The sequence below is a fragment of the Suricata suricatta genome, chromosome 2 (assembly GCF_006229205.1).
Source record: "Suricata suricatta isolate VVHF042 chromosome 2, meerkat_22Aug2017_6uvM2_HiC, whole genome shotgun sequence".
NCBI lineage: Eukaryota > Metazoa > Chordata > Mammalia > Carnivora > Herpestidae > Suricata > Suricata suricatta.
This window is the reverse complement of record NC_043701.1, coordinates 60,772,393-60,797,008: the sequence shown is the minus strand read 5'-3', so window position 1 is coordinate 60,797,008 and position 24,616 is coordinate 60,772,393. Positions and strand designations below refer to the sequence as shown.

The 24,616-nt window shown below is 35.0% G+C and overlaps 2 protein-coding genes across 3 annotated transcripts in view; one reads left to right on the top strand and one right to left on the bottom strand.

Annotated features, from left to right (window-relative positions):
* Nucleotides 1-24,616, bottom strand: part of COG5 (component of oligomeric golgi complex 5) — a 302,966-nt gene that overhangs the window by 216,980 nt on the left and 61,370 nt on the right. The window lies entirely within an intron of this gene.
* Nucleotides 9,293-15,684, top strand: GPR22 (G protein-coupled receptor 22). 2 transcript variants are annotated; one of them, XM_029927216.1, is made up of 3 exons: nt 9,293-9,649; nt 10,590-10,853; nt 13,271-15,684. In XM_029927216.1, the coding sequence occupies exon 3, from the start codon at nt 13,296-13,298 to the stop codon at nt 14,595-14,597; it is 1,302 nt and encodes a 433-aa protein (XP_029783076.1). In that variant the 5' UTR covers nt 9,293-9,649; nt 10,590-10,853; nt 13,271-13,295; the 3' UTR covers nt 14,598-15,684. The 2 variants fall into 2 exon arrangements, with proteins under 2 accessions (XP_029783076.1, XP_029783067.1); XM_029927207.1 differs by having other exon boundaries at nt 10,590-11,633.

The window sequence follows — 24,616 nt, the reverse complement described above, 5'->3', positions numbered from 1 at the left end:
CTTTGGTGTTGTAAAAGCAACTTCATTTAAACATAACCACCCCCACCACCAAAAAAAAGAAGAGGAAAAAAAAAAGTAAAGAAAATAATAAGGGAAAAACCCAAGACACACTTCCTAGGGGGGAAAAAAAGCAGCATGTAATTTCTGAGGAAGGACTAGTCTTGATCCTCCACAAATTTAACTAAAGAAAGAGAAAATGTTTTTCAATTCACTTAACAAATCCCACACTGTCCTGATTCCAAAACCAGACTAAAACATTACAAGAAAATGGCAGATCATGAACATACAGACAAAAGACTTTACCAAAATACTTGCAAACAATATCAAGCGATATTTTATAGGGTATTCTACCATGACCAACAAGGGTCATGAAATTAAGCGATTATCATGGTAAATCACGGCCAGGAGAGCTGAGGCTATAGGCAACCAACCAACTCAAGCTCTAAGGAAAAACAGGTGCTTTGAAAGACATATGGGACATGACCACCCTGGGAAAACAATATTAGATACTAATAAAAATAATACAGCTAAAATTGTTAATGAAGTGATGAAGGCTGTGTGCTAGCAATAGCTATAGAACCTATGGAGGGCACAAACATAAAAAGGAAAGCATACCTATCCAGATTCTTCTTCGCAAATCTCAGCAGGTATGCACACAGAAAAAGGACTAGATGCAGAGTAAGAAGCCTGGGAAAGTGCCCCTCATGGTGCAAGTGTGGCAAAAGGAGCAGCCACTGAGAGCAAGGCATGAAGCCTAACCTGGCTCCTTTCCATACTCTCTAATACAAGGGAGGAGAAAAGGACTAAAACCACTGATGGCAGTGCAATACCCTCTGTCACTCTCTGGTCACTGTTGAAATCCCATTAGAGCCAGGGGAAGGAAACAGGAAAAAAACAACACAAAAACAAACAAACAAACAAAAAAACCCTTTACCCCTGGGGAAGGAAAAAGAATTAGTACTACAGTTGCTGGGTCGTAGGGTAGTTCTACTTTTAATTTTTTGAAGAGCCTCTCCACACAGTTTTCCAGAGCAGCTGCACCACAGCAAGAGAGTTTCCCTTTCTCCACATCCTCACCAACATCTGTTGTTTCCTTAGTTAATTTTAGCCACTCTGACCTGTGTCAGGTGGTATCTCATTGTCGTTTTGATTTATATTTCCCTGACGAGTGATGTTGAGCATCTTTTCATGTGTCTGTTTGCCATCTGGATGTCTTCTTTGGAAACTACTAGGAATTTATCCAACGGATACAAAAATGCTTATTCAAAGGGGCACGGGCACGTCAATGTTTAGAGGAGCAGTATCAACAATAGCCAAAGTATGGAAAGGGCTCAAATCAAATGTCCACTTATCAACTGATGAATGGACAAAGAAGATGTGGGGTGTATGTGTGTATATGTGTGTGTATACATATATACACATACATAAATATATAGACATATATACACACACATATATACATACAATGAAGTATTACTCAGTGACAAAAAAGAATGAAATCTTGCCGTTGACAACAACATGGATGGAACTGGAGGGTATTACGCTAAGTAAAATAAGTCAGTCATAGAAAGACATTATCATATGATTTCACTCATATGTGGAATTTGAGAAACTTAACAGATGAACATAGGGAAAAGGAAGGAAAAGTAAAATAAAATAAAACAGAAAGGGAGGCAAACTGTAATAGACCCTTAAATTCGGAGAACAGGGTTGATGGGGATGGGGGTGAGGTAAATGGGTGAGAGGCATTAAAGAAGGCACTTTTCGGGATGAGCACTGGGTGTTATATGTAAGAGATTCAAATCCCTGGGTTCTACTCTTGAAGCCAAAACTACACTGTATGTTAATTAACTTGAGAACAAAAAATAAAAAAAGAAAGAATTAGTCCTACAAGTGGAAGTGGGGAAGGAACACTGAAAAGTCCGCTTCCCCAAACCCAGGACACAGGGGTTGCCCAGTCTCTTATGATGAATATGCTGTTACATTCCAAACAGTAATGGATCTGAGGAGAAATGGCAGCAATCTGGGAGGCATAAACTTGAGTAACTCAAACTGACTGACAGCCTCAATTTATTTCCATAGTTTGCATCCCCATAGAGAGAGGTTTTTGATCTGCTGATCTCCCAAGTGGCATGCCTGGAGGCTGAGTTACTAGCAAGAGCCTAGAGTCAATAAAAATACCCTAGTGTTCATCAAGGGGTGTACTGGTCAGAGCTCTGAGAACAGAGTCAAGTGGTCACATCCACTCTCAGTTTTCTATAGCTGGCACTGGCTGAAAAGCTGCAGCAGTACATTTGATACTTGGATCTAGGCTGAACCATCAGTGATTCAGACCAAGGTTTTCATAGGAACTTTGGTAAATCAAGGGCCCCCCTAAGGCCAGGGGCTTTGCTTTGAGTAGTGAGAGATATTTCAGTTGTAAGATACAGTTTTTCCCAAAAGGGGTCATTCCCACCACTTCATGCAAAACCAAGATGACACGAAGGCCAGGCTGGCTGCTTCCCTAACCAAACCATTTTCATTCAATCAATTCAGTTGCTTGGGTCCTTTCCTTGTTAACCATCAAGTCTGAGAAAGCATACATCATGCCAGAGAGTCGCAAGGAGTCCATGGGTCAGGTGTTTGGTTTTAAGACCTTAGCAATAGGCCCTTCTAAAAGAGGTGCACTTGGTAGCTGGGTCAGGCAGGTGGCACTGCTGTACTAAGAAATGGCCTGAGTACCTTAGCAGCCACAAACGTCTTTAACCAAAGCTTCATTTTTTTCTTCTTTCCTCTAGGGATAATCCATTGTTTGTGCTGGATCACTCAGGGAGGGGATATGCAGCAGCCCACGAATGGGAAAATCTCCTGAGAACTCATATGCATTCACAGTGTAAGCATGTATACGTAAAAATGGCAATACCAAATATATACTTGGCAGAGGAAGCCAGAACAAGAGTATATTGAACAAGCCCAGAGACTGTGCCCACACTCTAGTTTTCTTGAATTTGACCGTTTTCCCCCCTCCAGGAACATAGACCAAGGGATCTGACATACACACAAAACGGATTACAACCAGAGCTGCCAGGAGAAGACATCATTCTCTGACCAGGAGCAGGGGGAGTACAGGGCAGTGGGGTAGCGGGGGCTAGCCTGCAGGGGAGGGCTGGGGTGGTGGGAGGCTCTTCTGTTCAGCTCCTCACACCGGAGTCAGTGCCACTTCCTCCCTCATCCTTCCCAGTTCTTGCAAGAGCCTGGGTGTCCATATTGTGCCCTGCGCACCCTGCCAGCCCCCCTGCCAGCTAGCATCTTTTCTCCCCACAGGACCAGGTAGGATGGTGCGTGGGCACCCTATCCAACAGAGCTATAGAAGTTTGAATTCCCCCCATCCTTGAGGTTCCCAACCACACCAAGCTTTGATCTGAAGCAGCTTAAACAGTAAGAAAAGAATCAGAGAGCAGAGAGCAAGGGGGGCTCTGCACCAAAAAGCAAGACTTGCATGCATGTTCAAGCTGCCTACTTGGCCTCAACCAATAAAGTTATAATGTACTTGGCCTACACATCCTTAGTGCTGACACCTTTCATTCTAGTTGTGAGGACCCCTTGACTCAGCAGCCACTGCCTTTTGCCTCGGGCCTAGCGGTATACTAACATAATAACAATCTTTCCACCTCCAGCCTAGAGAATGAGCACCAATCAAAGAACCATTCAGGCAGCTCCATTCTACTTCTCAGTACTTAGCCTCTAAATATTCATTAATAGGTAGGTCAGCAGGGGATCTACTAGCTTACCACTGCAACAAGAGCATTTGCTGCTGGATCTCCTATCACTTAAACTGGCCCACAGGGACACCTGTCTTTTCCTGCAGGAAGCCATGTTTCTGTCAACCTCATATCCTTGTTGCCAACATTGTCAAAAATCGTGAAGGGTTTAGGATTTTACTTTACTCGCAAGCTATAAAGCTAGTCTGCTCTTGTCATGGTTGCTGGCAAAAGACATAAGATGCCTGGGTTACCAGCTAAGGACTTTATTACCCATGACACAGCAAGCAGTATGAGGATCACATCAGTGGCAGTTCACTGTCGCAGCCAAGTCCCCCTGGCAGAGGGGCCTAGGTGAATACTCTGTACACAGTGGGTTTGCATCACAGCCAAATAACACTGAGCGTAAAAAATTTACCATTTTTATAACAATCAGAAGCAAGTCTGCTCTTTGCCTGGGGAGTTATTACTGCATCCCTCAAGGTTGCTAGCTTCAAACACAAATGGACCCAATAAAGAACAGTCAGGTCTTTGCATTCTTGGTACAGCCAGCAATGCCCAGCATACCCTAGGACCTTCAGGAATGCCAAGTCCCTTGGCAGAGTGCCTTTCCCTACACACTCATATCAAATCTAATACCAGAAGTCCTAAGCAGTACATAAGGCAAGAAATAAAAATCACACATGGTTCAAAAATAAGTAAATTGTCTCTATTTGCAGATGATAATAATTGCCCATACAGAAAACACCACCAACTTCATATAAAAAAAAAAAAGTCCCCAATACGAGTTTAATAAAGCGGCAGGATACAAGGCCAATATCCCTAAAAATCCTATTTCTATATACCAAAAATTAAAAATTGGAATTTTGTTTCAAAAAATTAGGTGCTACTTCAATAGCACTAAGGAAGTAAAATAATTACAAACAAGATATGTGCAAAATCTATAAACTAAATACTATAAAACACTGATAAAATAAATCAAAGAAAATCTAAAAACAGACACCATATCCATAAATTGGAAGACTCAATATTAAGATGTCGACTCTCCCCCAGATTAATCCATAAATCCTTTGTAGTATCTTTCAAAACCACAGAACTTTTTATAGATAGTATATCCCTAATTGGAGACTACGAGTAGGAGTAACTGAGGATATATTGCTTTATTTTAATAGCACAAAGTTACCAGTGAGCACAGCCTTTACCTATTATTAGTAAACTCTAAAAATGCATTTATTTTCCCAAATGGATTCTCCAAGTAGTACCATGGAAATTACTGAATCTGTAGTGGAACTCTACCATTCTCTGGCTTTACACATAAAAAAAACCATTATGTGTCTAACCAATTCAAGAATAGACCACCCGTTCATAGATGACCATTCTACGTCTCCCACCGGATCACAAGACTAATTCACAGCACAGACAAGGGGATTTGCCATAACTTTGTTAAATATATAATCTAGGTCATCACCTGACTTGGATTCAGGACACAGAAATGAATATGATTCTGTATAACAAACTACAAAGGAGAATTAGACAAAGAAAATGAAACAACAGAAAAGCAAGAAGAGAAGCCAATGAGGGAAAAGGGCACAAACATGACTATATACGAGATGTAAATATGAGAGAAAAACATCAACAAAAATTATCCATAATATTTAAGAATGTACAGCAGAGTATAAGGCTGTGAAAACAGAGAGTCAAAAAAACTGAGGGAAGGAGTGGTAATAATTTGGACCAGGCCCCCAAAACAACAAGCCATCATTAGGACAACAAACAGATCAAAAAGTAGTAATAGGGACACCTAGGTGGCACAGTTGGTTGAGCATCTGACTCTTGATTTTGGCTCAGGTCATGATCCCCCAGTGTCGTGGAATGGAGCCCTGCATCACGCTCAGCACTGAGTGTGAAGCCTAGCTGGGACTTTCTCTCTCTCCCTCTCTCTGTGTCCTTCCCCCTCTTGTGCATGTGTGCAGGCACACTCTCTCAAAAAATAAGAACAGTAAGTCTATTAAAATATTTTTTAAAAACATTAGTAATAGTCAAAGGGTCCAAAATCTAGGTTTGGATGAGAAAATGAAAGAAAAATTATGTATTTTTATAATACATGTCATGCTGGTAAACTGACGTACAAATATATAGTGTTAAAAACAAAAATGAATAATTTTATATGCCCAACTTAGGTGAAGTGGGCAAGGTTGGGGAAGAACATTTCATGGAGTTTTTCTGTTAGAGTATAAAATTCTGATGCATGTACTTTAATCATAATCAGTTTTCAATTATTCGTGTACCAATAATGAATCACCAATGTTGTTGACTCTCTACTACTTTGGCTATGCCACACTTGATGGAGGTTTCAGCAGATGGTCCATTTCTCTTTTACTGGTAAAACATTTGTTGTGAAAGAAATTTAAAGTTGAGAAGCCAAATGAAATTTCTGAATTGGCCTTAAACCGACATAATCCTTTCTTCACTGGGCGTTAGTATCAGAGCGAGCTGAGAGCTCTGTTAGGTAGTCACTGAGAAAACACTCAGAAAGCAATACGATTTAAAATGTGATTTTCCCAGCCGTTAGAAACTACTTTTGTTTATACACTCTACAAACAAGTTTCAAAGAAATTTTCAGTTGTGGTTAATTTTAATATTTCACCCAGTTGAGTTTTTTTGTTTTTTTACTTACAAACTCAGAATCATCAAAAATGTAGTATCAGAACCAGAAACAAGCTGGGCAACAGTGAGCGGACATGAACAGTGAAGTGTAAATGTGAACAAACTACTCCCTCACATTCACAGTTGTCTGAACTTAAGGGAACAAGTGTATACAATTAAAAGTCAAAGACCCCCATATCGAAAACTTTAGGAATCAAAATTCCACTGCAATCAAAATATTTATAACAAAAAACAAAAACCGAATTTGGGGAAAGAATGGAGACATTTGGGGTTAGATTCATATCTATTGCTTAGTTATCATTTGCAAGGTAAAACTTTCTCTAGGTTATTAATTAGCTAATAATTAAGCTATAAAATTATTTTATAACATAAAATCTGGTTTTAAATCACCAATTTTTCAAAATTAGTATCCCATGTAAATACAAAATATACTAAATGCATAAGTATAAAAATCTGTTACTATGAAAATTAGAATCTGTAAATTCTGACATGTAATTTGATTCTAATTTTTTCATGAAAATAATATAATCTAATTCTGAATCCAATAGTTTAGGTATTATCATCTTTGTTAAAACCAGAAAAAAGGAAGTCAAGATTATCCTGTTAACAAATCAGAGAACCTTATAATCACCAAATTGAGGTTTTTAAAAGAAAAACTATACTAAGCATTGCATGCAATGAAAGTAATCATTGTGGTATTTTGTGTACCCTTATTCACAAGTCACTTGCACAGGGAATAAAGAGCAATGTCCAAATTTGAGCTTTTTTGCTGCCATTATTTCTTACAGAGATAACAATTTTTTTTTCAAAATAGTTTGAGTATAACTTGGAAATACTGTATTTCAGAGAATCACAAAAAAACAAATATAAACCTCAACAGAAATAATCAAAACTATATTGTGTCCCAAAGAATGCCTGACTTGCCAAAAGTCACAGAACTAATCAACAGTGACTGAACCCATATCGTCCAATTCTAAGTCCCAACTATCTTCAGAATTTTCCAGAGAGAGGGCCAACTATTTGGGTGCTAGGTGCGAGTAGGTAGCAGAGTTCTAACACCGGCTCTGCTGCTAACTTACCTAGACTTTTTCAAGTCATTAAACTGCTTTGTGCCTTGCTCTCCTCTACTCCATAGGTATATTTTGACAATATACATAAGCACACTTGAACTCTTTGGCAGAAAAGCACTCTGTGTGTTTCACTATGTTAATGATTTCTCTTCCCCGCCACAAGTTTCAATTGATGCTAATATCTTTTCGGATTCTAGTTGGAAGCTGTGATATTAGTTAGAAGCTTAAAGTCACATTGTGTGTGTGTGTGTGTGTGTGTGTGTCTGTGTACGCACGCATCTGCATGCTATCTTTGAACATTGGTCGCGTTCTAGTGACACCCTTCTTTGCAACTTTCAAAATGCATGAAAAGTAGCACATTTTAATATTTGGCATTGCTGAAACTGTTTCCCCAAATTGTGCATAAAATTTTAGAAATTCACAACAAAATTTTCCACTTTACTCTCAACTTCTATACAAATGCAATTCAAAACTCATATACTACTCAGCCACCCTCTGTGAAATTTCAACAGTAAGGGAAGATTACAAAAATGTATATTGATTTTTTAAATAATAAGGGAATAATTCTAGTTACAAGTAGAAATTTGGCATACATTTTTAAAAATGAATATAACTAAAGTTCCTAAAATAATGGAAATAAGCGGTCAATATTCTAATAATTCAGTCATTTGCAAGGTCTTCTATTTTGTCAACAGATATAGAATCCAGTCACTTTACATACTCAAATCTAAAAACAAACAAACACACGATTTTTCTCAATACTGAGAATACGTAGGTAACCAAAGTTAAGAGAAATTTAATTTTAAAGTAATATTTTAAGTTACTTATACCATTGTTTTTATTCTTTTGACAACATATCTTAAAATAATTTAGCTTTACAACTTATGAAGGCATATAAACTAACTTCCTTTTTCTTTTACTGATATGTTTACCCAGTAACATTAGCATATCCCTACATATAACATTTAAAGCATAGCAATCCATTAAAAGCACCCTGGTTAAAAACAGAAATAGCCAGTTGAACTAAAATATTATGGCAAATGATTAGTATGTATCTACTAAATAAAAGGGTTACTGAAGGTGAAGACTGAGTAGTAATATGAAAAGAACCTCACATGACAATCTTTTTTTATACAGTAGACTATGCTAATATCAATAGAATTTTTTTTTAATAACTTAAAGTAGAACCACCTTGGGTCAATCTCATTAATATTTTGAATGAATGAATGAATGAATGAATACCTGAATGAATACTGCTGTCATAACAATGTTTAACACCTTGAGATGTTCACAACAATTTGAAATACACAGAGAAGATGACTTGAATACAAACAAACTAGTTGAAATTCAAAGTGGTTCACAGTAAAGATGCAGTGGCTTTCTATTTGTAGAACAAAGACTCTCAACCAAAAAACATATAAACAACTCAAATATTCTCAAGAGCAATCATTTAGGCTTCAAAAAGAATATGCACTTTTTACCATGTAATTCTTTCTCACCCCCCTCCACTTCTCTGCATTTTTTAAATGTTTGGCATAAGTGAACAACAAACCAGAATAGAATACACATTTTTAAAAGACTAATTTACTCATAGTCTATTTAAGATCAGCATACAACCACTTATAAATATAGGCTTTTAAAAAAGCATCCTTATATAAAACGGGGGGGGGGAAGAAATCCCTGCTATCCATATGAAGCACAGTTTAAGCCCAATACAACTGACCAATCAAAATTAGTGAATGCACTGCATCTCTCTGCAGTGGAGAGAGGCGACAAGGTAGGCTGTCATTCTGCAAAAGCTGCCCCGAACAGGCTTTCCTCTGAAAAGCAGTGCCATTCCTTTTTAGAAAGACTGAATCTAAATGTTGTCTCTGGAGACAAGAAGCCTTCAGTATGTGCAATTACTTCACTACGTTTTTCAGATGCTTATTGATTCCACAGTAGGAAGAGTGAGAGACTGCAGCAGCCTCTAGGCAGCACTCCACGTTCCATACATTAGCAGGACTGCTGAGACAATGGCACAGTACAGACACATATTTTCATTAAGGTCTTTTCTGAAGAGATGTTTATGACCCTCTTCCCCCAGTCCTCTGCTAACAAGTGAACAAAATGAATCAATCAAAACTGGAAACGCTTCAACTACATCAGGAATTTATCAAACCTTTAGCGGAGGTAAGATGTGTTCCCTTATTACAGTATACGGCTGCTTTTGAACTGGCAATAGTGGGGTAAAATTACTTTGAAATTTTTTAGCCTAAATATTAGGAGTTTATTTTGCTTAATTCTATTTATTGCTAAACATGTATTTCCTAGATCTTTTTCTTTTAGGACATAACATTTTAAATGTCATTTTTATAGGATGTAATGTTAAATACCAAAAATATTCTTTGTTGATTCACTATGAAGACATCAGCTTAAGTCACTTCAGACCTACTAAATATTCTTAATGTCTTCGGTACAGTTTTTGTCAAGTGCTCAAACACTGCTTCTATTTCTCAAAAGAGCCAGGTTTACTATTTAGCTATTATTTAGCATTCAGTTTTAGGTTAAGTTTATTACTGAGCATGTTCATTGAAAATTTTTGATTTGCAGTTACATTTTGCATTACCTTTTACATTTCAACTACATGAACAATTCACCAGTGGAAATTTATACAATCTTATCATAGAATTTGTTTTAATCAGTTAAAACTCAACCCAGGTGCTGATCACTGTTTTGCAGTAGGAAACAGTGTTAAATTTATTGTAAAGACAGGAGAGAACCACAGTATGTTTCATGTATGCCAATGGCTCATAATCTCTGACAACACAGGTTAGCTTCCAAAATGAGAACAGAAATTAGTTTTAAAAATGCAGTTCGTTCATGGTTGTATTTATGTTACCTCTGTTATTAAATAACATAATATTTGCAATCTCTGTTAGGAAAAGAAACATTTTGTTTAAAGAAACCCTTAAATTTATACATAAGTTGTGGCTCTGATAACACAGCTTGCTTACTTGGATAGCAAATACTGGGTACAGTGCAAAAGTCAACAAAACTAAAGTAACTTTGAGTTAATTGGAAATTATCAGGCGCCCTATTTCTTAATCACTTTCTTTTTCTTTTTCACAAGGGCCCACAGCAGCTAATTCAGTATTTACAAGTGGCAATATGAAGAATGCATCTGATCAAGCACCTCCCTAGCTGTCTGAACCACAAACTGCAGGACATTCTTCTAACATATGAATTTAAGACACCAAGGAGTTAAAACCAGAAAAGACAGGTCCACATTACTGCTGGTATACAACACATCGACAGTAATCATCCTCAGAAGATGCTCTATAAAACAGACCTAAAAAGAAAAACAATTTGACTGCAAAAGCCTAAAAACAAAATGGTGAGCATTTTTAAAGGGGGAGTTTATACTTTAACATACCAGGATTGTGGAGGTGATTTCTGAAGAAAGAATGAGACATGGATTACCAAAAAGAGAGTGCCACACATTAGCAACAAGCTAAATGAAGCTTTATCAAGTATTTTCTGCACTAAATATTCAGATATTCGTAGCAGTCGATATTACTATTAAAGGATTTTTTCATCTAAGTTTTATGACTATGTATCCTCTTCTCATGAAAACAAATCAAATTAAATAGCAGATGGTTTTTATCAAAAGAACATGGACTGGATTTAGAATATAAAGCAAGTTATGTGATCAAGAAATCATTTCAAAATAATGAGGACTGCTATAGAAACGTTTACATTTGTAACAAAAGGATGTCTAAAAACATTTTAGAAGCTAGAAACCATATGTTTCCTTTTTTGCTTTCACATATTCTGGAAAATAAAGAGACACTATCATATATTCCCTCAAAGGGAAATATAATTCCTACCATTTGAGGAAGTTTCTCTTGGTCGTGACTTTCTAAGGCAAAACAAACACAAATGTTTGTACTGGTCTTTAGAAATCCATCAGCCAACTAAATCTCACAATTCATGCAGTTTGAAGTATTGGAGAGAAAAATGAAAGAATTTCTACAAGACATGAAATAAAACACAGCTACTTCACTGTTGTCAGGTAAAAAAAAAAATCATGTCAAAATCTGTCAATGACATCATGTATCAATTTGTGAAAACCTGCCGTAGTGAGCCAAAGGGCCCATAAGGCCACAGCAAACAGGTAGGTCAGAAGATGCATGCACCACGCTGTTTAACATTTACAAAAGAAAACAACCTCGCTCTAGAGGAGATGCACTGTACCTAATTATCATCTAACTTGGCATTTCTGCTTTATTTAATTCTAAATGTCACCGAGGTGACAAAAGATGTTTATTTACTCTGTCAGTTCCGAAAATTTGGCACACTTAAAATTCTCCATTTGTATAGGATTTCAGTGCTAGCTAAGACTTTCACTTACTTTATACTTTATACCAAGTCCAGAAGTAATTGATAATGTTATCATCTGTGTTTCTGAAATAGCACCCCTAAAATAATATGCGTAAATAAAACAGTATTCTATCAAAAGTTACATCATGAGACAGGTTAACATGAATTTGGAAAATTATTATATAGCTTTTATAATTTATGTTCAATTATGATTTTGTAGTCAAAATGCTGTACATGAAATGTGAAATATAGTTGGTTGTATGATTTTATATTTTAACTGAATATACTCACTACTGCCATACTGGCCCAGAAAAATCAGACATTATTTTTATAAATTACTCTAAACCTCTACACATTAAAATACAGATTTAAATGAATTAGCTAAAGAGTTTGTTTACTTAATTTTCCTCAAAATTATACACACTGGGTGATTTAAAAAAAAAAAAAAAGGTTTCACAGGGATGTGTAACTTTAAAAGATTTCTCAGAAAATGGGCTTCAGATACACCTTTTTCCCTAAAATTTCATATTTTACTTTAATAATCCTGTTTAAACAAAATCAAGTGATATATTCTTTTAAACCACTTCAAAAATGGTTATTTCTTATTAAGATATTAAATTTCAATTTTCTCCTTCCATAACATACGAGAGGGTGTGGTCACAAAATAAATCATTCACTGGAGTGATTTACGGCTCTTTTATCAAGTTTTGTGGTGTTATATTTTAGCATGTTCTTTTTTTCATCCGATTTTTATAACATAAGTTTGTCCCTTACAAAGTTCGGTGATCATTTTCACTATGAAATATGTAACATTTATCATTTGCCTACTTCTGTGGGAAATAATTCCAAATATCCCCAAGCACAGTGTTGACTCATGAATATGATTTTCACCAAGAACGTGGACAAAATGATTTTAAACAACTAGTGCTCTGTGCCATTTATCATTTTCAATGAACACTTGTCCTGTTCATCTGAAACCTCATGAGAATAATTACACCTACACTAATTATGCTAGAACATATTAAAATAGCGTTTATTACCTACCTACTCACAACATTTTAAGATGAAATCTTAAAACACTGGGCTAAAATTAGTTTTGCATAGTGGGTAGCTTTATTGTACAAAAATATACTGTATCTCAATAAGCTTGAAAATCCCAAATGAGGACAATTGTTTTAGGATATTAAGTAATTGTGAAAAATATAAAAGAATTCCCCACACAGTCATCTTTAAAGGGAGAAGCCAACTTCCTATTACATCAAAACAATGCATCCTTGATGTCTCCTAACTCTACCTTTACCATTAATAGTTTAGAAACTTCAAAATTAAGTCAAGTACACTATAAAAAGATTTTTTTAAACAAGGAACACATGTTTTATACGTCATTTAAATTGCCAAATATCAAAGAGTTTATTCTATTTCACTTTCTAGGGAAAACACCAACTGCTCCAAAAGAATGTGTTTTTCTCCTATTCTGGAAATCAACATGCAGTCTGAATCTAACATTACAGTGAGAGATGACACTGATGACATCAACAGCAATATGTACCAACCACTATCCTACCCATTAAGCTTTCAAGTATCTCTCACCGGATTTCTTATGATAGAAATTGTGTTGGGACTTGGCAGCAACCTCACCGTATTGGTACTTTACTGCATGAAATCCAACTTAATCAACTCTGTCAGCAACATTATTACAATGAATCTTCATGTACTTGATGTAATAATTTGTGTGGGATGTATTCCTCTAACTATAGTCATCCTTCTGCTTTCACTGGAAAGTAACACTGCTCTCATCTGCTGTTTCCACGAGGCCTGTGTATCTTTTGCCAGCGTCTCAACAGCAATCAACGTTTTTGCTATCACTCTGGACAGATACGACATCTCCGTAAAACCTGCAAACCGAATTCTGACAATGGGCAGAGCTGCAATGCTGATGATATCCATTTGGATTTTTTCATTTTTCTCTTTCCTGATTCCCTTTATTGAGGTAAATTTTTTCAGTCTTCGAAGTGGAAACACATGGGAAAACAAGACACTTTTGTGTGTCAGTACAAATGAATACTACACTGAACTGGGAATGTATTATCACCTGCTAGTACAGATCCCAATATTCTTTTTCACTGTCATAGTGATGTTAATCACATACACCAAAATCCTTCAGGCTCTTAATATTCGAATAGGCACAAGATTTTCGACAGGGCAGAAGAAGAAAGCAAGAAAGAAAAAGACAATTTCTCTAACCACACAACATGAGACTACAGACATGTCACAAGGCAGTGGTGGGAGAAATGTAGTCTTTGGTGTAAGAACTTCGGTCTCTGTAATAATTGCCCTCCGGCGAGCTGTGAAACGACACCGAGAACGACGAGAAAGGCAAAAAAGAGTCTTCAGGATGTCTTTATTGATCATTTCTACATTTCTTCTCTGCTGGACACCAATTTCTGTCTTAAATACCACCATTTTATGTTTAGGCCCAAGTGACCTTTTAGTAAAATTAAGGTTATGTTTTCTAGTCATGGCTTATGGAACAACTATATTTCATCCATTATTATATGCATTCACTAGACAAAAATTTCAAAAGGTCTTGAAAAGTAAAATGAAAAAACGAGTTGTTTCCATCGTGGAAGCTGATCCTATGCCTAACAATGCAGTAATACACAATTCTTGGATAGATCCTAAGAGAAACAAAAAAATTACCTTTGAAGACAGTGAAATAAGAGAAAAATGTTTAGTACCTCAGGTTGTCACAGACTAGGGAAACATCTAAGTTTCACTAAGCCCACATTCAAAAGTTTTAAACTTAAATTGTAAAAAAATGACATTACTGCCAAATATAAGAAAAACATTTTAAGTATTGGTTATGTTGTAAATTTTCAATGTAAATGTCAAGATTAGATTAGGTCATGTATATTCAATTTCCTCATTACAATGTATTTGTTGCATGGCAGTTTGTTAAAGTAATATCGTGTATATTTTGTCAATATTATGTCCATCAGAAGATATTCATGTAAGTCATATTTTCTAAATAATAAATACATAGCCTTAAAACAGTGTATAACTTTAAAATGTAACTGACACAGGTATCTTGGCTTTTTTTTTTTTATAAAGTGTATTTGTTTCTAAGTCACAAACTATAGATATATTTATATAATGACAACTGGAATAGCACTTTAACCTAAGAACAAAAGTTATGGGCTCCAAACAGTCAAAATAATTCAGGATTTTCTATATCACTATATTATGTTTTCTGGTATGGTCTACCTAGTATAATATTTGATGAATCAAAAATAATGAACTATATGTGAATCTTTAACCTTTTTCTTGAATGCTGAGAATTGTAGGATTTATCAAGATTTTAAATTTTGACAACCAAGAAACAACCCTGTATATACACTCTGAGATAGGGAAACTTTGAAATTCAAGTTTATTATGAAAAAGAGATTGATTTTCTAAGATCAAGGGCACTATGCCTATAATATACAAACAAAAGAACAATAAAGGGAAGGAAGAAAACAAAAGCACCAGCCTCTTTCTTCCTTCTTCACTTCGCTGGAGCCTAAGCCAAATGGTCTGGATTAATACAATATACTAGTAAACAAAACTATTAAAATCTGAATAAAGGGGAAAAAGACTTTGACTTTGTGAATCTTCTCTCTAATAATTCAACCATTTCTAATTGTAGATACATGGCAACTTCAGAGTAATACAATTTACACAACGTTCCTATACTAGTTCCTATGCTATTGTAGATTCCGAATGTTTCAAAATGTTAATAGTTCTATTTCCATCCTTAAAAACATTAAAGCGGCAATAAACCTTGTCAATTTTTTTACTCTACGCCACTTAATTTAACTTTAGTCTTTATTTTGCCATCTTCAATCATTGCTGGAAAATATAAAATTACTAATACTAACGAGATAACAAGTTTGGGAATCTCATATCAAACACATATTTTCCAACTGTTATAATCCAAGAATCTGTCAATGAGTGCTAATCATCACTGTATCAGAAAAATAGCAATAAATCATTTAAAATAGGTCAATATAGTGCTTGCTACCTTATAAGTAATTAACTGGACAATTTTTTATTCTCCTTTTTTTAACACTGTATCCATCAAATCAAGTAGCACTCCATTTGTAAATAAAATTTTATGTCAAACTACTCAATAATATATAACTTCTATGTAACTAAATGAGATTGAGATTGACCCAATCAAGTTTACTAAATACTTTAACCCTTGGGGAAGTGAGCACCAATGCCGTAGCTTGAATTCAATGAGGTTACATGGGAAATTTAATACAGATTTCTTTCTGATAATAATGTTAACATGTCAAATCATAGCAAAGGTACAGTGTCCTTCTGTCTTGTTTTCTGCTTTTATGAAAGTAAAGAAATGCTTCAATTTGACAAAATGTAGCATAAGAAAGCAAGACATTTTGGGGGAGCCTGTAGAGAAGTTAAGACTTCATAGTTAAGATATTAAAAAATTTTTTCAGTAAACATATTTGGCAAAGAATATAGCCATTAATATAGCCTAATATAGCCATTAAAATTTTTAAACTAATTTTATACTTAAACTTCTAAGCATAAATTATAATTGTATTTGATTTTATAACCTTAATGAAAATTGGACTGTTTTTAGAGTTTTCATATTAAGAGAGACCCTTTATGTTTTAAATATTTTTAATCTTCAAGTCTATAAGCATGCCAAAGAACTCGGTTAAAAGACATTTTTAAACATATTTGCCTAAACTGCTTCCATGCCCTCTTGTTCTCTGTAATAAGAAACCTAACAAAATAAGTAATAAATGGCAAATATTACAATGTTGCCTTCTAAACTGTTATTATTTCTACATTTGACACTGGAGCACTTAACAAGCATATTTGCCCTCCTGTAATGAACTTTCAGATACATGAAAGTATATCCACCGATTTACAACAAAACAAAGTCATACTTAACCAGACAACTTCTAAAGGCTGTAAACCAAAATAATATTTATGTTAAAGGTTCAGCTTTTGACAAGTCACAAATATACTTACAACTATTGACTTTGGCTTAAATGAGAAAATGGGAAGCTTAGACAATTTTTTTCATTAGGTATTTGTTCTATGAAAAGGTGAAATATTTTTATTTTCCTCATGATAGGCTTCATCAAAATGTGTATTTTTTTCACTGTATTTCTAATAATTTTATGGAAAAAAGCATTAATGCCAATTATTGTTACAATGAAAATTGTAAGTGCAAAAGCAACAGAGGTAACAGTAGACTCAATATGGGACCCTTCATAAAATGGTATTTTTCAACCCATATGCCAAAAATCAGACACTGACATCGGTTTATATATAGTACCTAGGTTAGTTCTTCAAAACTATAGAAATAAGAACTATTATTTTAAAACCTAACTATGAGTTCTGTAAGATATGGAACTCTTTTGCTTGCTAATTTCAGGTTACTATCCTAGGATAATTTAGTCCCAACAGATGTTCAAACCTGTTACAAAAATTTAAGAATTTACTATTTTTTAAATGCCTTTCATAATATTTCTGCACTTCTCACCATGGCAAGTCAAACTTTAGGTAAGTGGCCTATTTTTGAAGCCCCCCACCCTACCCCAAGTAAAATGATAGCAAAATCTAAGTTCCCTGGGCATTAAAAATCAAACTCCTCATTTGCCTGAGATTAGACTGAAAGGTGAAAACCTAAAAGATAAGAAAACAGGTGCTTTTCAGGCTTTATTCAACACAGTAATTTGAAGACTATTTTCCAAAGTCGATAAAACTTTGAATTTAATTACATTTTGATTATACATTTAAGTAAGCTTTGTAATTCAATTAATACGTGGATCCTTACAATGTAGAGGGCACTGTGACAGATACACATACTCATATAAAATAAAATTTTTGCCCTGGAAGTTTGATATAGAATCAAAGTAGTCTGGCAATACCTATAAAAAGGCAGAATGCAATAAATGCTATTTTTAAAAAAGTAAGGTCTTAGCAGACTTAACAAGAAAGGAACTGTGTGGGATTTAAGAACAATATAAATAAAAAGCACTGCTGAGGAAAGCTACTGAAGCATTATGTGGCAACAGTTAATTTTTCTCTTTAGAAGAAAAGTAACACAGGAGGGAGGAGTTGATTTGATAGTTAAACTGGAGCCAAGAGCCAGAAAAAAAGGCTTTAAATACCAACAGAGATATCTGAGCAGGGGAATAATACAATGATAAATGGGCTACAAAACAATCAATCAATCAATCAATCAATCAGCAATAGGTAGAAATGGTTGAATGGAAGCTAAGAAACCAAACTGCTGGTTGCATAAGACACAGAGCTGGGAAGACAGGCAACAATGCCCGGCAGCAAGTGCTGGCGGAGGCTGTGCCAAGGAGCATACAGACGCGACAGGCAATGTGAAGGTGGAATCAACAGGTTATGTCAACGGATTAAAAAGACAACTGGCATAAGAAAACTGAAGAATTAAAAATGATGGCCAAAAAAGGACCATAAGAAACTAGATTATCCTCAAGGATCTAAGAACTTTTAAATTATGCTATGCATAAAGTAATGAGGACAAAAACAAAAAGTTTCTGGCAGGACAAAAAAATTCAATGAAGTAAAATAAGTAACATTCAAGAATGTTCTAGTTATGGGGCGCCTGGGTGGCTCAATAGGTTAAGCACCCTACTCTTGATTTTGGCTCAGGTCATGACTTCAGGCTTATGAGATCGAGCCCTGTGTGGGCTCCGTGCTAGGCGTGGAGCCTGTTTGAGATTCTTTCTCCCCCTCTGTCCCAATCCCCAAGTATACTGCACACATGCTCTCTCATATAAATAAATAGATAGATAGATAAATAAATAAATAAAGGCTTTTAAAAAAAATTCTAGTTTATAACAAACTATTCAAAATAAAAATTTCTAATTGATGTTTTAAAATATCCACTTTATATTTTGCATATTTGTTTTTCAAATGAACATAGGTTTCCTCCTTAGATACCTTTTTAATGATAAAAAGTTATAAACAATGGAACAATACCAAAGTATATAAAGTAAAAAAATATAAAAATCATTCTTTGATCCTTTATTCTGAATAATTATAAATATCTAACTCATTATACATATGTCTACTTCATTCTTTGCTAATGGTGGCATAAAAATAACTTTTAAATTAAAAAACATTTAGCAGTTATTTCTAAAACATGACAATTATAAAATACCAAATACATAAACCCTTTTCTATTATAAATAATTTCAAGCTACATTTTCAGGATCACCCTGAAAAGGGTAAGAAAGGTAACCTGTCAAACTGTGAGACAGGTTTTCTAAATGGAGAGAAGAAGCAAGAAAAAAAAATGTATTTTTTCTCCCTTTACTCTAAGCAAGATGAGAAAAAAAAAAAAAACGAAAGAAAACTTCTGGAACTTATTTTCTTTCCATCTCAGAAAAGCACTCTTGTATGTGCTCCTACTGAGCAAGGAGCGTCCCTCTGTTCCCTATGGGACAACAGTGAACTCAAGAAAGCTGAGCATGAGAAGACTAATAATAAATGGTAGGGGAAAATGGAGCTCAGACCTTATTATAAAAGAGGGGGAAAGGAGATAATTAAACCTAGACAAGGCAGGAAAAAGATAAAATACTCAGAGATGCTCAGCTCTTAGAGAAATAAAATGTGAATACACAATTGTGGGTTAGAGTTCACAGAAAAAAACTAATTCCAAGACTGACTTTTTCTAAAAAGCATTCAAAACAATGAAAGAAATATTTTTTCTAAAAAAGAAACCCTAGTCAACAACTAGACAGATTAGTAATATAAAAACATACTGCATGAGAAAAAGTAGAATATCAGGACATTACAACTCACACGGGTTTGGAAAAGAGTGGTACTAAGATGGAGAAATAAAAAGAAAACTGGACTCCTCTTAATTTGAGAGCTATCACCTCTTAAGTATTCATTTTTTGTAGGAGAAAAAGAGCTAAGCAAACAAACCCAATTATTTCTCTCCCTGCTCATAATAAAATAATGTGTGGAGGGGCGCCTGGGTGGCTCAGTTGGTTAAGCATCCAGCTTTGGCTCAGGTCATGATCTCACAGATTGTGGGTTTGAGCCCCGCATCAGGCTCTGTGCTGACAGCTCAGAGCCTGGAGCCTGTTTCAGATTCTGTGTCTCCCTCTCTCTCTGACCCTCCCCTGCTCATGCTGACTCTCTTTGTCTCTCAAAAAATAAATAAAAAACAGAAAAAAAATTTTTTAAATAATGTGTGGAAATAATCATGAGTATCCGTACCCTTCTATTCACACTTTTTTAAAACAGACCTCTATAAGCTGTATCCATGGCTTTCAAGCATGACAGCTTTGTACTTCCACCATCAGGTGGTAAAAAGTGTTGTCATTCCTGTCACTGCCACCAATACTAACTCCTACCACTATCAAAGCCTGAAGCATCAAGTAAGATAAGGGAGGAGAGCAGAATCCATCTGGGATCGAGGTCACTTTCCTCACCCTGCTCACATGAAAGCAGTATGTCGTATATTTCTGGGAGGCACTAATAAGCAAGGCACACTATCGAAGCACATCCACCAATTTTTCACGGTGTAAAGTAAAAGGAGCAAGGGAGCCTTATTAATCTTATAAGATTACAGATACTTGCCTTCCACTCAGACAACTATGGACAGACAATACTAATAGATGCAAAATGAAAAAATTTAACATAAATTTTTAAAAATGTTAATGCTAACAAATGAGAGTCCTGACCACTTTAGACACAGACTATAGGAGTAAGAAATATGTAAGATTTATATAAATGGCAGCCATTAATAGTACACACAATCCCACTGTCACCTGCTATATATTGCTAATAAAATTGTATATTGTATATTGATTGGATAGAAAAGAACCAATGATATATATTTCACCCCAATATTGTTAATATCTTAAAATAGGTTGAAATGTAACAAATCAAATTTACATAGTGTACATTTTAACAGTCCCCCCCCAATTCTGTAGTCTTTCTTTTGCTATTACATTTTTTCCAACTATCACGTCTTACAAGCAACAAAATGCTAGTAAACTGTAGCTATCTAACTGTATAAAATGGTCTTTAATCCACACAATACAATAATAGTCTGTAATACTACTGTAACCTTTGATAATACTTCCCCCCCCAAAAGTGCCAGATACATACCAAACGATCAGTAAATATTAGTGAAGTTGAAATGAACAAATTTTCAATTTCTGATCCCATGTATCTTGTGTAGGAGAGTATTTTTCAAAATGTACCTCACCTATATGAGAATCATTTATGGTGCCTGTTTGAAATTCCAATTTCTGGGCCCTACCCTTAGACTTAATGAATCAGAGTATCTGTGGTTACAGTTCTCACTATACGTTTTAATAGGAACTCTCAGGTAAATTGTGTGCTAAAGCTTAAGAACCACTACTTTAAATACTTGAAGATGGACTATGTATCAAAGTGACAGTCAAGTAACTGATAAATGAAAATAAAGCATCAGCTCTGAACTCAGTTGAGGCCATAACACCTTCCTGAAGAAAAAAAAAATTTAAGCTTACTTCATTCTAACTAATAAAATTTTATTTGAAGTCTATATACTACAATCCAGGATATTTGCTTCCTAAGAACTAGAATTTTATTTATTTATTCATTGATTCATTCACTTACTCATTCAAGAAATTTTATGGAGCATTTACTATGTGCCAGGTGTAGGGATAAGAACCATGGAGCTGGGTTCACTGAACTAACAGATGATGCTAAGGGAAAGTCAAGTGTGGTAAGGGAGCAGGAGATGAGGGTTTAGTTGTGCAGCGCAGTCAAGAAAGCGCATGGCTGGCACTCAATAAATGCTGCTGCTTAAGTGAATGAGCACGGCCATACGCAATCCTACATTTACCCAGTTAGCTGGCCCTTCAAGAGCTGATGACCTATACTTAACTGGCGTCCCTTCCCCGGGATTTCCTTTTTAACTTAGTTGTTAATCATCCCTATACTATTTTCCTGTTAGGAGCAAATTAATTACGGAAATATGAATATTAGTGGCTTAGGAAAATGTCTAGCACAATATTTGGCATATACTAGGTATATACAAGGCCTGCTGACTTATAGCATTGAAAACCGAAATAGGATTGAATTTTTATTCTCCCTCCAGAAGTCCACACACTATCCTAATCCTCAATGTTCAGTTCTCTGTGAGAAGCCTTTCAGTAATCATAATCATAACCAATGCTTACTTTGAGAAATAAATGAGTTGCTGCATTAATTCTTTAGATTCCCATCTTAAAAATCTTCACACTAACTATAAAACCGCACAGCTGTCTGTTTTAACGTTACCTTATTTTGACCTAAAGGTAAATACTATACTTGCACGTTTTCCTCATTTCAAAACAAAGCTTCTATTAAAACATAATACTATACATAAAGGGTAAGAATTACTTTTAAGGGGCACCTGGCTGGCTCAGTTGATAGAGCATAAAACTCTGGATTTCAGGGTCATGAGTTCAAGCCCAACATTGGGCATGAAGGCCACTTTTTAAAAAATGGCAAGCAATCAATCAAATATAAAATTTTTAATTACTTTTAAAATAATTGCAGTGAAAAATACTAAAAACTATATCTTGTGCATCTTTGGAACAGATGTCACTCAAGTTAGGTAGATGGTTTGAGTCAAACATTTTTCTTTGTTATTAGAATTTACTTGTGCCATCAACACAATTTAGGGAACATTCAGCTACTCTGATAATTTGTGATAACTGTAGTTTCCTATTCTGTTTTCTAACAGTTAAGTAAGATTGATACTCAATAAATAATTCAAATGGTATTGCAAGGAACTTCACCCTTAGAACATTTCTTATTAACCTTTTCACTAAGAATTCTTTGATATTACCTTCTATTATCACTCTTGCTCTTTTAGTATTTTCATCACAGAACCAATCCATAGTAAGTTAATGTTAATGAAAAAGGACTGCTACTGAATACAATTTAAATATATAAAGACAACGGTACAGGTGACCAGATAGAGCAATCTAACAGAAAAACATTTTCAAATAATATATTCCAGATAAACAATAACTTCAGTTTAGGAAATTAATGAATATATGAAATTCACAGGTATATTCATGGGTATGTGAGTATATGAATGTATGTTTTTTCATTGGAGCAAAGAGCTACAAATTCATTAACATCCTCAAATGAGTGTGTAACCCAAAACTAAAAAAACTACAGAGAAAGTAGGAAAGCAAAACTGGTAAATATTACCTTATATCCTGCCTTATTTTAGGGAGGATATAAGACAATTTTTAAAAGCATACAATTTTACATACAATTAAATGAAAAAATAATAAAATCAGAGCAATAAAGATTAAAAGTTAATTTAAAAAAATTTAAATTAACTCTGGTATGAAATGTACAACACAAAATGCTTATCATTTAGTCCTGCATTTTTGCAAGAGACGAGTTACGAGTCAAAAACTGTCCATATAGTTTCCCTAAGATCATATAAAAGAAAAGGGATTGATTACATGACTCTTAGCATCAATACAATAAAAATCCTCTTGCTGTTCAGTGGAAGTAATAAGTACTCATAATAATGAGACCAGACTGCATTGCCTTTCATGAATCTTCTCAGAAAGTACGTAATGTTTAACAATGCCTTTATGACAATTTTTTTAAAGTTTATTTATCTATTTTTTAATAATCTCCACACCCAAAGCAGGGCTCAAATTCACAACCCTGAGATCAAGAGTCACATGCTCCTCCAACTGAGCCAGCCAAGCATTCCTCTACAATAACTTTAAAGACAACTGAAGCAGGGTGTGTGGGTGTCTTAGTCGGTTAAACATCCGACTCCTGGTTTTGGCTCAGGTCATGATTTTACTGTTCTTGAGTTCCAGCAAACCCCACACCTGGTTCTGTCCTGACAGGGCAATGGCTGCTTTGAGATTTTTCTGTGCCCCTCCCCCACAACTCTGTGTCTCCTGCTCTCAAAAATTAATAAATAAAACTTTAAAAAAAAACTCATTTAAAAAAAGACAATTGAAGTCACATACAGTCACTGATGTCCTTCAATGCACAAAATATGGCCACAATGATCTTATGGAAAAGGCAAGAAGTCTCTTAAGGCTGATTTTAATTTTCCTCGTAGTACAATAAAGGCATCAAACTACAAGAAAATTCTGTAAAAAGAATTATATGGGAAAGAATAATATAATGTAGTAATCTAATATAATTCTGGTTTAATCTAAGGATTGATTCTAGAAAATTAAAGCAGTGAATCTCAAGCACCTTGCACACATCTAAGGGGTCAACCAGACTGGCTGGAAGAAAGAGGTAGCACTTCCAAATGAAAATAAGACAGATGTTCTTAAAAACCAAAAAAGGTCTCCTCTCCTCCCCCCAATCACCAACTTTCAGAGATTCTCTAATCAAGAGAAATGTATAGACTAATTAGCCTTCAGAAAAACTGTCCTTAAATATTCTCACCAAATTTCTAGAAAAAAAAATAACTGGCAGAAAAATGGTTAAGTGCAAAGAAATAAACATGAATAACCATCTGGGCTGAGGGAAAGACTATCACGACACTCCACTTTTGCACAGAGGTGGCTGTTAGCAAATTCTGAAATGACAAGTTAAAAGAACTGAATTTTCATCAACTAATTGAAGATAAATCTACTTTGCCTGAAATATTCTCATCCTCATTAAAACATCTTCTTCCTACCAATGATCTAAAGGTATAGTGAGAACAGATACAATGAGAGCCAAAAGAGCTGA